Genomic DNA, 13,469 nt, shown 5'->3' on the forward strand with positions numbered 1-13,469 from the left:
TTTGTGCAATCATTTTTATTGCCCTTATTAAAAAAAATACAAATTACAGAAGTAGCAACAAATTTAATTACAAGCAAATGTTGACTCTCCCCTTAGATGATTTCTTTTGGTATCAACAAATAATTGACATGAATGCACTAAAATTCAAATAGTTATAGTAATATTTAAGTTCCTTGGTTAAAATGATGGCTTAAAACAATTGATGTGAACCAAACAACATGGTAAAAATGAGTTTTTCAAAGAATTCAAAGTATCTAATAAATAGAACATGTAAACTTACCAATTTTCTTCCCTTGTGGCCTATTTATTAGTTGAAAGCCAACATTTCACAGAGGAAGGGACTCGCTCACGGCCTCCACCGCAGGAGTCACCCTGTGGGCGCTGCTCGCAGGGTGACCTCGGCGGCAGCATGGTGTGAGCTAGCCAGCTGTGTGCAGCTGTTACTAAATGAGGATCTGCAGCAAACGACAGTGATGCTGGTTCCCTCTGACGGACCGGGGCAGGAGAAGAGAGGTCAGTTTATTTTCTGGCTGGGCTGCCTGGACTCATTCAGGAAACACTGACCTTCCAGCCATTCAGGGAAAGGTGGTTTGAAGCTGACTTAAGTAACAGTAGCACCAGAAGGACCAGGTACCAATAAGACCATATTTGATCCATTAGGAGTTTTATGGTGTGAAATTATTGCACTTCTAATGTAAAAAGTAAATGACAGTCAATTCCCCCAAATCAGTAATTTTGAAGAGTTTGATGAATTATGAACCAAACAATTCAAGATAGTTTCAATTCCCTTCAAAGGAAACGGGCTAAGAACTGAATCCGGGTATTTCCTTTCCAGGGCAGCGAGAGGACCAGGCCTTGTTTCTGAACTGGAATTGCACTGTGAGAAGAGGCTTTTTTTTTTTAAACATAGTGGTACGAATTTGGTCCATATCAAATATGTTGTTACAAAAATAAGTTTTTGTAAAAAATAACATTGCATTCCTTGTTCAAATTGCACAGTACAAACAAGCTATCTAAATTAATACTGTTATAAGGTAATTAGATACAGTGGAGGATAGGTGACTAGTATGAACCAATTATGAAATATGCAGTTTTCACAACATGAAAACAAATTTGTCATCTACAAATACATAAAATACTCTAAAGTTTACAATGAAGGATGCATTCTTTACAGACTAATTTTTAGTAGCCGTGATAAGGTTCAGCAGTCTATTTACATAAAAGTCCATTTTATTCAATTTACAAAATCAATAAATAGTAAACTATGTTAATTTGCACAAAAATCTGTTCCATTTCATGATCAGTGTGAGCATTTTGTTATGACCAGCTGAGCCAATAAGGAGTCTGTCTTTATGAAGACCGCTCTTTTTGGGAAAGAAAAACAAGCCCTGTTGCTATAATTCTCTAAGTATTTATAGGCATGCGGAATCCAGCATAAAACCTTACAAATTATAATACAAGTGCTAAAAATATGAGTAGTGTCTTTGGATTTATTTACACCAAGAGTATTCACAAAAAGGTACAATTTTTTGATACAAAACAGTTTAGTGGCATCTACCAGCAGAATTGGTGAGAATTCCTCAGCCTGTGCCCACACTGATCTAGGAGGAACAAAGCTCGCTCCAGCGGGCACCCTCGCTCCGTGTGGACAGCCTGCACGGATAGGACTGGGGTCTGACGGGCTGCCAACGGCAAAGGAGAACGGCTCACGCTGACACGGGCAGGGGAGCTGCCAAGCCGGGCATGGAGAACGGAACCGGAGAAGGTTTGTTTTGGTGCAGACACCCTTGGCGTTCACGTGTTATGACACTCAGTTTCCACGGCTTTTGGAGGCCCCCGCGGCACCAAAACCAACATCCCGGAACTCCGCTTTCCACGGCCCTCGTGCGCGTCCCCGTGCTGTGCCAAGGCAGGCATCTGTTCGGGAGGGCCAAGCAGGGAGTGTAGTGAGCTCGGACCCGGTCAAGCACCTTAGCACACACAGTCAACCAGGGAAAAGCGCGAGAAGCTCTAAGCAGTCAAAAGCTCACCGGGGCCAAGCACTCCCTTAAGAGCTACCAGCCTGTGAATAAAGCCCAAATCTGCTAATGTACGTATGTACAGCATGTTGTATTTCTCCTGCAGCTTAAGAAATTTTTTATGAAAGATGCTTTATTTGATATCACATTTTTACGGAGTCGGAGATTTCTTACTTAAAATCTAATAATACTTTACGAAAGAGACTCTGAGCCCCTGCGTTCTCTTCCCCTTTAAGTCATCCGTCAGCAACTAGGACACAGTGGACTCAGCTGCTGCTAATACTGCTTGTCACACGTCGCCTCACGGTCAGGACACAGAGCAGTCGTAAGTCCCATCCGGAAAGGGCTCCTCCTGCTCTGCCCGAGCCGTGTCATCCTCCTGGCGGCTGGCTGCACTGGTCCCCGCCGCCTCGCCCTGCAGGACGGCTCCGTGGCTGCAGGATCCCCTGCGCTCCTCGGCCCGGGGACTGGCCTGCTCCGTGGTCTTGCCTGTGGTTACTGGCTGGAAGGCGTCAGGCTCAACTTGCTCTTCCGTCATCTCACTGAGCTTCTGCAGTTGAGGCTTAATCATGTTTAAAAATGGCTTATATCCAGGGCTAAGCAGAGGGGGAGAGAAAAGCAGCTCTCATCTTCCAAATTCACAAGCCTTGGTACAGTGTTAGATCAACATCTAAGCGCGGACAGTAAAGGCAGCAGCAGGCTGTGGGAGAAGGCAGGCTGCCGAGTGGCCTGCTCAGTGCCCTGGGACTGCCACACATGGGGCCACGACTCCAGGATCTGAGCATTAGAAGCAAACACTGACATTTTAACATCAAACACATGTGGCAACTGAAGAGAATGAGGTCCATGTAAGGGAAATCCTGACGCAGAAACCCACATCCCGCTGACAGCAGCGGGGCTGGGCTGGACCACGAGGCTTCTCCAGTCCCGTCAAGCACTCAAAATGTGAGCTTGCTAGCAGCCACCATGAAATGCTAACTTCAGACAGATTTTTTCATCTTTTCAAGCCGACCTTTTCTTCAATTCCATAGAACTATAAGCCTTAAGTTCGAGACTAATTCTAAGATGATCTGCTGTGCGGCAGCCCCAGCCTAGTGATGTCTTTTCATATTGCAATGTATAAACTCAACTTCACTAAAGAGACATTAATCATTCAAGTAGCTGGGTCAGGAATGACTAAAGTAAAAATTAATATATGGGAGTATTTTTATTTCTAGTTAACTTAAAACTATCAAACTTGAACAACATAACTAAACCAGCTGAACCACAACTAAGCTGTGAGGAGAAGGGACAGATCCACCGAGGGCTAAGGGGCCCAGGGAGACCACACTTACCAATCCGTAGAGGCCCACTGGTCCACAGCACGGAGCCCCGTCTTAATGTTCTGTAACATCTCTCCATCCACCTCTGAAGACTGTATAATAGCCAGAATCTGGTTGATTACTGAGGATTCTCTCAGAATCAGGCCAATGACAATGCACCAGTCCAAACATCCGGCCTCCATGAAAATATGCAGGAAGTACCTAGAGCGGAAACACCAGGGTTGGGACTGGGAAGAAGCGAAGCTTGCATGGGGCGGCAGTGATCAGAAGGCAGCGGTCCCTCTAAGCCATCTCTACGAACTCCCCGAGTCGAGACTGAGCTTGAAGATCTGAGGGACTCACCGAAGCTGGACCTGGGATTTATGAGGGCCTTTGCTTGCCAGCTCCATGGAGATGTGCTCCAGCTCGGACGGAGTCAGACTGAGCGTGGAGAAATTCTCCTCGACCACCGTCCAGTCCCCATCCACCATGGAGCTGCTCTCAGTCAAATCCGTGGCTGAACCAATACTGCATTCGTCACCTGATGAAGAATCAGCAAATCACAAACCAGGTTCATGTGGAACACACTATGTATGAATTTTGCCTAAATATTTACTTATTTATTTCAAAGAGTTACAGAGGACAGACAGATCTTCCATCGGCTGGTTCGCTCTCTAAGATGGCCACAATGACAAGCGCTGGGCTAGCACAAAGTCAGGAACTTGAGCCAAGTCTTCCTGGTGGGTGGCAGGTGCACAAACGCCTCGCCATGTCCCGCTGCTTTCCCAGCCACTGGCAGGGAGTTCAACAGAGGTGGAACAGCCAGCACCAACTGGGGCCCACAGGTGATATACAGAGTAGCTTTATCTTCTATGCCACAATGCTTACCCCTCCTTTAATTTTAACTTTGAGCTGTTTTTGCAGATGTTAGCTTTACAATTTTGAACCAAAAAACACTGGATTCACTGCTGAGCTTGTGCCATTCACAGCAGTAGATGCTTGAGAAGAAGGTCGCTGGAGTCGACCAGACAGTACGTGCCTTCAGTGTCACAGTGACCATGAGCGGACAGTGTTCTGTCTCCCACAAATAAGCTTTGATCAAGTCCTTAGATTCAGCTAAATTACAGCAAATACAGAGGAAACTGCTTAAAAACTAAGCACTTAGAAGCAATCAATAAAACTACCATGAGAAAAGATCCCCAGACACAAGTTTCTTCAATGAATGTTCTATAAGAGGTGGGGGAAGAGAAGGGTACACTCAAGAACAGATTTAAAAATGTGAATGCAATGTGTGAGCCTGATTCGGGTCTTGACTCATACTATTACAAAACCGTGACATTTGGGTGTTGGTTCAGTTGGCTAATCTCCCCTGTCAAGTGCCAGGATCCCATGTGGGCACTGGTTCACGGTCCCGACGCTCCAGGGCCCGAGATGTACATCAGCGTGGGAGGCTAGAAGACTCCTGCCTGGGGATCAGCTCAGCTCCAGTGACACGGCCGTCTGGGGACTGAACGCTGGATGGAAGACCTTTCTCTCCTCTCTGGAAATCTACCTCCCCAACAAAAAGAAATCTTTTTTTTTTTTTTTTTAAGATTTATTTATTTATTGGAAAGTCAGATATACAGAGAGGAGGAGAGACAGAGAGGAAGATCTTCTGTCCGATGATCCACTCCCCAAGTGAGCACAATGGCTGATGCTATGCCGATCCGAAGCCAGGATCCAGAAACTTCTTCCAGGTCTCCCACACGTGTGCAGGGTCCCAAGGCTCTCGGCTGTCCTCGACTGCTTTCCCAGGCCACAAGCAGGGAGCTGGATGGGAAGTGGAGCTGCCGGGATTAGAACCAGTGCCCGTATGGGATCCCAGCGTGTTCAAGGCAAGGACTTTAGCCACTAGGCCACGCCGCCGGGCCCCAACAAAAAGAAATCTTAAGAGAAAATCAGGACCTTTGAGAAACAAGCGGATGGAAGACTGACCTGTCTCCTCTCTGTAAGTGTCAAATAAAAATAAAATAAATCTTAATAAAAAAGTGTTCTTGTAGGCTAGCTATTTACAGATAAATTATGTGTACTGAATCAGGATGAATTTGTCACAAGTTGTAACAACAGAAGCTGGGTAACGGGGGAATGGCTCGCTGTTTTTCTAAATGTCTGAAATCCTCTTTCACAAAGTGTCCTAAAAGTAGCTGACCACTTCACACCCCTTAGCAGGACTAGTCCAAAAAACAACAAACCCATACACTGGCAGGAATGTAAAAGTGGTAACGCTGCAGGGAAGGGTACGGGGATTCCTCACAAAGTGACAAGAACTGCCGCTGGACTCTGACGCCTGCTCCACAGTTACTGAAAGCCGACTTCTGAGAGCGCGTCGTGCCTCAGTGTTTGTACCGGCATCCCCCCAGAGACAGCCCAGATGCCCCTTGCCAGCCGCGTGGGCAAACGGGCGCAGTGTCCACGCAGTGGCTGGAGTGGCATTCCGCCTCAGAGGAAGCAAATGACGACATCATCCGAAGAAGAACAAGCCGTCCCAAAGACAACTTCTAGAAGGTTCCTAGTCGGGTACTTCATCAGACCAGGGAGGTCGGGCAAGAACGTGGATGTAAATAAAGCTACTAAACTGTTTAAAATGGTTAAGACAATGTTTTTATTCTAATGAGAAAAAAAATTTCTACAAATTTTTAATGGGTAACTGATAATGGAGTCGAACTATTTTCATCCTGGTCTGCGGTAAGAATTCTCCATGTATGAATAGCATTTTATCTACTTGGGCTCAAATTGATGGCAGAGTCATCTATTGGTGTTGATCTATAATGACATTTAAATGATTTCATTTCTCTAAGATAAACAGATCCAGTGTAGGCAGAGCCAACATGCCCGTCCTCTAGTACGCTAACTTGGCCTTGCCTCATCTTTGGACCTGCAGGCAGAGTGGAGTTCTACTCAGCAGAGCTACAGCACATGCCTTACTTTGAAAGGAACTAAAGAGGAGCTTGAAGTGATGGTTACCTTTATTGGATAAGGGTGACAGGAAGGCATCTTGCATTTGCGGCCCGTGGGATGAGGCTGTGTCCAGCTCAGGATGGCTGGGGCCGACACTGCCCAGCCAGCTCTGACTTCGCTGCATGGCAGAGATGCCAGCCTCCACGTCCAGGTTTGGAAACGGTTCAGCCGACTGAGACTTGAACAGCTGCTCTCCCACTGCAGTGAAGTTGCAAAAACAAGACAAAACACAAATGGAAAAGAAATTCAAGATGTACCTGTGGAAATTTCCAGTTTAGCTGTTGAGTCTCTCCCATTTGGCCAGCCAATGCTAATACTCAGATAATTATCCTCCTTCACCCTGAAGCCAGGAACTTAGGCTTCTACCAAAATGAACCTCACTGTAAAATCTCATCTAACAGTATCCTCATTATCTCTGAACTGGAAAGAAACAAAACTTTTATTCTGTCAGTCTTCTAAGTGGTTAGCCTTGGGCTCTAGGATGCTATCAAGTTTCCAGATGGCTTATTAAAACTTTTTGTTTAAATTTCTCATAGAAAGTAGAACAGTTTTTTTAAGATTCAAAAGGAAAAAGCAATTTTTTCTTTTGCGTGAATATACAGCTTCATTTCTCTCCTCTCCTACCAGACGCTGAGGTCGTCAGAGATGCATTTTTGTTATTTTTAACGACCAGTAAAAATCACAATTTAGCTCATCGCGAGGTCACAATCGCCTAGCTCCAAAGCTCCTCTCCACAATTATGGCAGATTTTTTAAGTTCAGTCAGTCCTCAACTTGCTTATGATGTAGAATAACAAAGGTTAGGATTATGAATTAGATTTCAAAGAGTTGGGGGCATAAGCTCTTCGCAGAATGTTGCAAATAACGCACAAAGAGTTGGCTTTGAGTTTGACCGAAGTATCGAGTAAGACTTCCCTGACTCTAACAGCAACATGTCAAGATGGGTGGAGTACAACGCAGATTTCCTCGTGCTATTACCTGTTCGGAATTTCCCACTTTTGAAAGGAGAACTGATGGAAGAGGCTGGGATGATGGGGAACGGCCACAGGAAGTCTTTGTGCAGTCTCTTCAGGGCCACCACAAAGTTATCGACCCGAGCAGCTCGCGTACGCTCCTTGCACAGCCAAGCAATGAGCTCAAAGCCCAGCTGCGCGGTGAAGCAGCCCAGATCCTTGAGCCGCATGTCCTCTAAGAGGCGCCGGGCGTGTCTCCAGAGCATCATGTCGATGTACATGTTCTCAGCACAGTCGCTGTCTTTACTCCATCTGTAAGTATGAACACAGAGACACTCCAGAACGGTTCCAACCGGCGGGCTGCGCCTAGCTTCCTGCAGTAACACTGGTACGTCTGAGAGAGATGGCCTCAAAGGGCTGGCCCTGCACAACTTCATGAGCACAGAACACTGGGGGCTCTACAGAGTGACTACACGGAAGAGGGGAAAATTGCGACAAAAGAAGCTGGGCCAGGAAGACAGAGATGAATAGCTGAAGAAAGAAAGAGTATGAAGGAATGGGTATCTCAAAGGATGAATGAAAGGAGGGAAGGAAATCAGATTCAAGAAACCAAGCATAGCATACAGGCCCTGGTGTGAGTGAACCAGCAGGTGCCAGATCTGCTTCTCCCTTCTTCTGTAAATCTGCCTTTGCAACAAATAAGTCCTGAAATAAAAGGAAGGGAGGAAGGAAGCAGAATGGAATCCCTCAACATGGGTTATATACATGTGGGAAAAGAAAACTGATTCTTTCAAATGGCTGGACTGCCTCGAGCCCAGCATCCCTCATGTGCATGGCCCGAGATGGCAGCACTGCCTCACTGGGGCCCGTGAGGCAGAGGAGCTCAGGAGAAGAGCCTTGTCTCTGGATAGATCTGTCTGCACTGGGAAACCGACGGCCGCTCGCCACTTGTATGGATGTTCCCGTTGCCTCTTATATTTCTTCACCCGGGAAATGTGCAGCATCGGGGGGCATTGAGTCAGCTCGGCCCCGATGCCTGGGCCCCTAGCCCCAGTCACTGCTCCCAAGTAGTGTGTGAATTCAGGGCTTGCTGGTGGCCACAGCGCCAACCGGTGCCAGGCTTCGCCCGCTGGCTGCGCCGCAGCAAGCTCTGGGCCCTTGAAGGGGCGAAATGACTGCCCAGGGATATCACTGGATAAGGCCACTGTACTGCAGGTAAGCAAAGGGACTGAGATCTCGTGGTGTGGAGGGGAGAGACTGGAAGGTGTTCATGGGTCAGGCTGACACACTGGCCCACGTGAGTCCTGAGCAGGGCTTGTTAGCTTGGAACTTTGCTGACCACCACGTGCCAGTCCATGTGAAAGCTAGGGCTGGGGGACCGTGTAGCAGGGCTAGATCTCAGTACCAGACTGAATGTCAAAACAGGGGATGGGTCACATTAAGCAAGGTCAAAGACACTAACCAGCAAATGAGAGAACCAGGGCTAGGGGAAATACAAGTTCCCCAGGTTAGCTTATGAGCTGGGGTGATGATAGCCTGAGCTAGGTGTGACCAGGGAACCTGCCAACACTCATGGGTACAGGAACCAAGATTAGTCAGGGCAGGTCCAGGCTGCAGCACCCACATGTGCATCCTGGAACTGGGTGTGGGCAGTGGGCCAGGCACAACACTCATCAGCTCATAAAAGGACGGGGGTGTGGGGTGCAGGCTATGCTGGGCGAGGGCCTGACACCTGCTGGCATGCCTGAGATCTGGGTCTGGGAGTGGGCTGAGTAGGCGAATGTGGGAAACTCCCCTAGCGGGTCACAGCTCTCACTGGTGGACATGTGGTCCAGGACTGGGGGTCAGTTAGCTGGGCAAGGTAGCTCCAACTGTTGGCAAATGTGTGGGCTGGTTTTGGAAGGGGGTGGACCTGACAGGGCCAAGCAAACCTTACCTCACTGGCAAGTGCAGAAACCAGGTTGAAGCACAGGTTATGCCAGGCTAGGCTGTCACACCTACTTGCATGAGCTGGGGATGGGAGCAGACTGAGCAGGATCAGGTCCCAACACCTGCCAGCGAGAATTGGGACTGGAGGCAGGCTGGCTTAGGCCAGCCTGCAGCACCCAAGGACAAAGGCCAAGACAGATGAGGGGCTATGCTAAGCTGGGTCAGAGCAACCACTGGCATGCACAAGATCTGTGGCTGGGAACAGGCCTGGCTGGGGAACAGAGGGGATGCCCTGGCTGTGGTTCCCACTGGTGAATATGAAGGACAGAGTGGGGCTGCGTTCCGGTCTGGACATGGCTGCAGTGTCCCTTGGCCTGAGTGTGGACTAGGTCTGGGTATACCAAGCTGGGCTAGACTGCAGCACCCTCTGGTGCGCATGAGAACCAGGGTAGATGCAGGACAGGCTAGGCTGGGTCACTGCCCCTGCCGAACCATGCATGAACTATGACTTGGTGTGGACCAAGCTTGGCTAGGCTGTTAACACCAACAGTGAAAACCAGGACAGGTGAAAGTCAGTCAAGAAAGGCCACTGTTCCTGCTAGGGCAGGAGATGGACTGAGTAGGACCGGCCATGGACCCACCGGCGTGTTTGAGATCTGGCACTGAGAATCTGGCTGAGAATACACTATTGCCTTGTAATTGTTTATCTCCTTCCATGGCCGCACTTGCACATGATGTAGGACACGGGGGTGTGTGCACGCACGTGTGTGTGATGGTGGATGCTGGTGTGATGTGTGACTGCTTTCTCTTCCCACCAGCTGTTGTGTTAACGGTGGTGAGAGAAAGCAATCAAACACCACAATAAAAAATACTCAACAGAATACAGTTGCTTGGCTCAGCCGCTCACTGTCGGAGGACCTCAGCCCTGCGCTCACAGAGTCAGAGTGCTTTACCGTCAGGAGAAGTTAGAACTACTGCCTTCAGCGAGGCTTCTGCAATACCTGCAAATTTCTCTCTCTCTTCCTTTTAATTCAGAGGTAATCCATGGTTAGTTACAGCAGGTGTATCAAAATTGATCTCAGCAACAACAGAAAGTATGGGAGTGAACGCAAAAGCAAAGGAGAGCGTGCATGGCCCTCCCGGGAGGAAAGCAGCTGCAAATGGGTCGTAGCTATTTGCACAAGATCCAACTTATAAATGGCCTGCAGTGCGTGTGTCCCGGATGCACTAAAGAAACAGCAACAACTTTTTGTTTTACCTCTTTCCAGAAGGGCCGGATGGCATACTTAGTGTCTTCTGTAAGCTGAATTTACTAGGTGCGGCATTTTCAGCTGACTGCGATAAACTGATGCTCCGGTTCCTGAAGAACTCAAATCCGCCACTAGAGCTGGGTTCCTAAGGTTACACACACCGTGCAGGAAGTCAGGGAAAGGTGTCACGGGGCGCGGGACGCAGAGAACCCACGAGGCTGTGCGACTGACCTGAGCTGTGGGGGTGGGAGGAGGTGTCTCGGACTCTCCAGAGCCGATGGCTTTAAGGAATCGGATCATATGCCGACACAGGTCCCACTTGCCTTGTTCCAGAGCTGTGTTGAACAGGAGGGTGGCATGCTGCCTGCTGACTGCGGGGACTTCCATGTTCTAGAAACAACCAAGGGAGACAGCACTCCTTTTACTCAGCGCATCACTGGGGAGGCTAATGACCAGTTTTCACTTCTAGGGTTTCCTAAGGTCAGGGCCTGCACGTGCCGCGCTGCGGACGCTGGCTGAGAGAGAAGACTGAGGGAGCAGGAGTCACCGAGGAGAAATGCAGCCAGCACCCGCTAGCAGGATTAAACCAGCCGGCTCTCACTAACTGCTGTCGACTTCCAACACTGGAGTGTCAACAGGATGTTGCATTCAGTGCAACCCTGCAAGTTACCTGCAAGATGATAAGGTACGAGGCGGCCGTCTCCAAATCCTGGGCCATCAAACACTCTTCAAACAAGTCCTTGGGGTTCCCGACGGCTGCAAAAAGGTAATTCCACAGGGCATACTCGGTCTTCCTGGCGCAGTGCACCACCGTCTGCAGGAAGAGCGGGAACTCGGTGATGAATTTGGCCACGGTGGGGAGCAGGGGGTCGGGGATGGGCTCCCGTGAGGTAGCTTCTTCTTCCAGCACTTCGTGCAGCATGAGCTCGAGCACGTGCGGGAAGTAGGGCAGCGTGGCGCAGGACTGGGCCAGGAGCAAGGCCTGCTCCCCGAGGTTCCGGACGAGCAGCTGCCGCAGGAGGTGGTGGAGGTAGATCTGAGAGGTTCTCTCCACGACGCAGAAGGGAAAGAGCACCTCGGGCTGCTCCCTGCCACTGCGCGTGTACAGAGAGTCGTAGAGCACAGTGTCGTTGACGGCACCGAGGACCAGCGCGTCCAGCGGGTAGATGTTGATGTGGAAGGGCAGCATGATCCTCTGGGCCAGGAAGGAGTGCGGCTTGCGCTGGTCCCTGGGGAAGAGCGGGAGCCAGACCTTCATGCCCGCCCCGCCGCAGCTCAGCCACAGGGCCTCCAGGAGGTGACGCTTCTGCTTGTCGGCCCGGCACGTCGTCCAGACGTTCGTTCTCCACCGACTGGGCCAGCACCACGGGAAAGCAGAATGGCAGCTGGGGGAGGAGAGGCGACAGTCAGCCTTTCTGTTCCTTTACTGCGTGTGGAGCTTCTCAAATTCCTAGGGATTAGTTAATGACCTCTTTCAAGATGAAAGTTGAACAACTTTGGGGCAAAAGCAGGGACGGCTCTTTAGAGTTAGAATTAAGCACGGTACCTTTCCTCTCAAAGCATAAACAGGACAATCCCACACTCTGCCACCCGCTGTGTGTCCCTATTACAACTTCAGCTCACACCACCTCGGCAGTAACATCTGACACACGCAACCACTTACTCTCAACAGTTCCACCTTCATAATGTCTTATACTCGGAAGCTTAAAACCAGTTCCAAGTCCTTTTGCAGCTTCTAAGGCGCATGGCGGCAGTGCGCCCTGCACTCACCCAATGCCGTCTCCCCGTGTTCCGAACGCCGCACTCACCAGCTTCCTCTGGTTGGGGTGACTGTCCTTCTCCCGGATCTGGGGGCCTGACCTGTCCCTCTGCATCATGATGAGCTGTCCCGCAAGGTTTAGCATGATGCTCTCTGCGTCACGGGCCTAAAAGTTCAGAAAGAGAAACTGGTTTCATACTAAATCAGATATAGTTTTGGCATGTCTTTTATAAAGTTTACAGATGGAATCATGTTTAAGTGAGGCTGTACCATCCGTAGCCACGCTGCTGGGCCCTGCAGGGACGCAGGAGCTGCGCAGCGAGGGTGGAAGGGCGCTCAGCACGGTCTGCAGCCTGTGGCCAGTGCCTTCAGGTGACTGCGCGGGGGCTACATCATCTTACAACTGAAAGGAACTTCAACAGTCCACAAAATTAATCTCCCTAGTACAGGAAGAGAAGGTTTCCAGGATAAAGATGGAACCAGAAACACACAGGAGGAAGTGAAGGGCTTGGTGCTTTAGTTGAAGCTGCAATATAAATGAAGACGCAAGAGCTAGGGCATGAGAGCTGTACACGAAAAATGAGACTCATGGGAACAGAGCAGGAATATTTTGGGAACTAAGTGGATGGTATGTTGTAAGGAGGATTTGGAAAGTCAGGTAAAGTACAACAGGAAACATATTACTATGTATGTTCTCAAATAGGAAAGTTCTGGGTCTGGCGCGGTAGCCTAATAGCTGAAGTCTTCACCTTGCATGCGCTGACATCCTATATGGGCATCAGTTCATGTCCCAGCTGCTCCAGTTCCCATCCAGCTCCCTGCCTGTGCCCTGGGAAAGCAGTCGAGGACGGCCCAAAGCCTTGGAACCCTGCACCCGCGTGGGAGACCCGGAAGAGGCTCCTGGCTCCTGACTTTGAATCAGGTCAGCTCTGGCTGTTGTGGCCACTTGGAGAGTCAACCATCGGATGGAACATCTTCCTCTCTACAGATCTTGCCTTTCCCATAAATAAATAAATAAATCTTAAAAAGGGGGGAGGGAGGTTCTTTTGGGAAAGAATTTTTAAAAATCTGAATTAGGATGGGTTGCTGGGGAGAGGCAGACTTCACGGGCGTTGAAAATTTCCACCTGCAAGGTTAGAGAAACTGACTTCCCATTGATTCCTTTCATCCAGCTTAAGCATAACACACAATTTGTGAGAAATATTGCTTTGGAGGAAATCTCAGATGTCAAGTATTTTTTTTACATGGAAGAAGTTAACAGCA

General features: G+C 49.2%; 1 protein-coding gene across 1 annotated transcript in view; it reads right to left on the reverse strand.

Moving 5' to 3' along the window:
• LOC121158217 (guanine nucleotide exchange factor subunit RIC1-like) overlaps window positions 1-13,469 on the reverse strand; it is a 17,634-nt gene continuing 4,165 nt past the window's right edge. Inside the window, 10 exon segments of the mRNA XM_040982877.1 lie at window positions 1-2,614; window positions 3,353-3,541; window positions 3,683-3,860; window positions 6,323-6,514; window positions 7,294-7,580; window positions 10,456-10,592; window positions 10,679-10,837; window positions 11,118-11,786; window positions 11,788-11,832; window positions 12,256-12,372. Coding sequence (XP_040838811.1) covers window positions 2,326-2,614; window positions 3,353-3,541; window positions 3,683-3,860; window positions 6,323-6,514; window positions 7,294-7,580; window positions 10,456-10,592; window positions 10,679-10,837; window positions 11,118-11,786; window positions 11,788-11,832; window positions 12,256-12,372 — 2,262 coding nt within the window. The 3' untranslated portion in view covers window positions 1-2,325.

Source organism: Ochotona curzoniae, unplaced genomic scaffold (assembly GCF_017591425.1).
Source record: "Ochotona curzoniae isolate NIBS_2020 unplaced genomic scaffold, NIBS_Ocur_1.0 contig_3653, whole genome shotgun sequence".
NCBI classification, from domain to species: Eukaryota; Metazoa; Chordata; class Mammalia; order Lagomorpha; family Ochotonidae; genus Ochotona; species Ochotona curzoniae.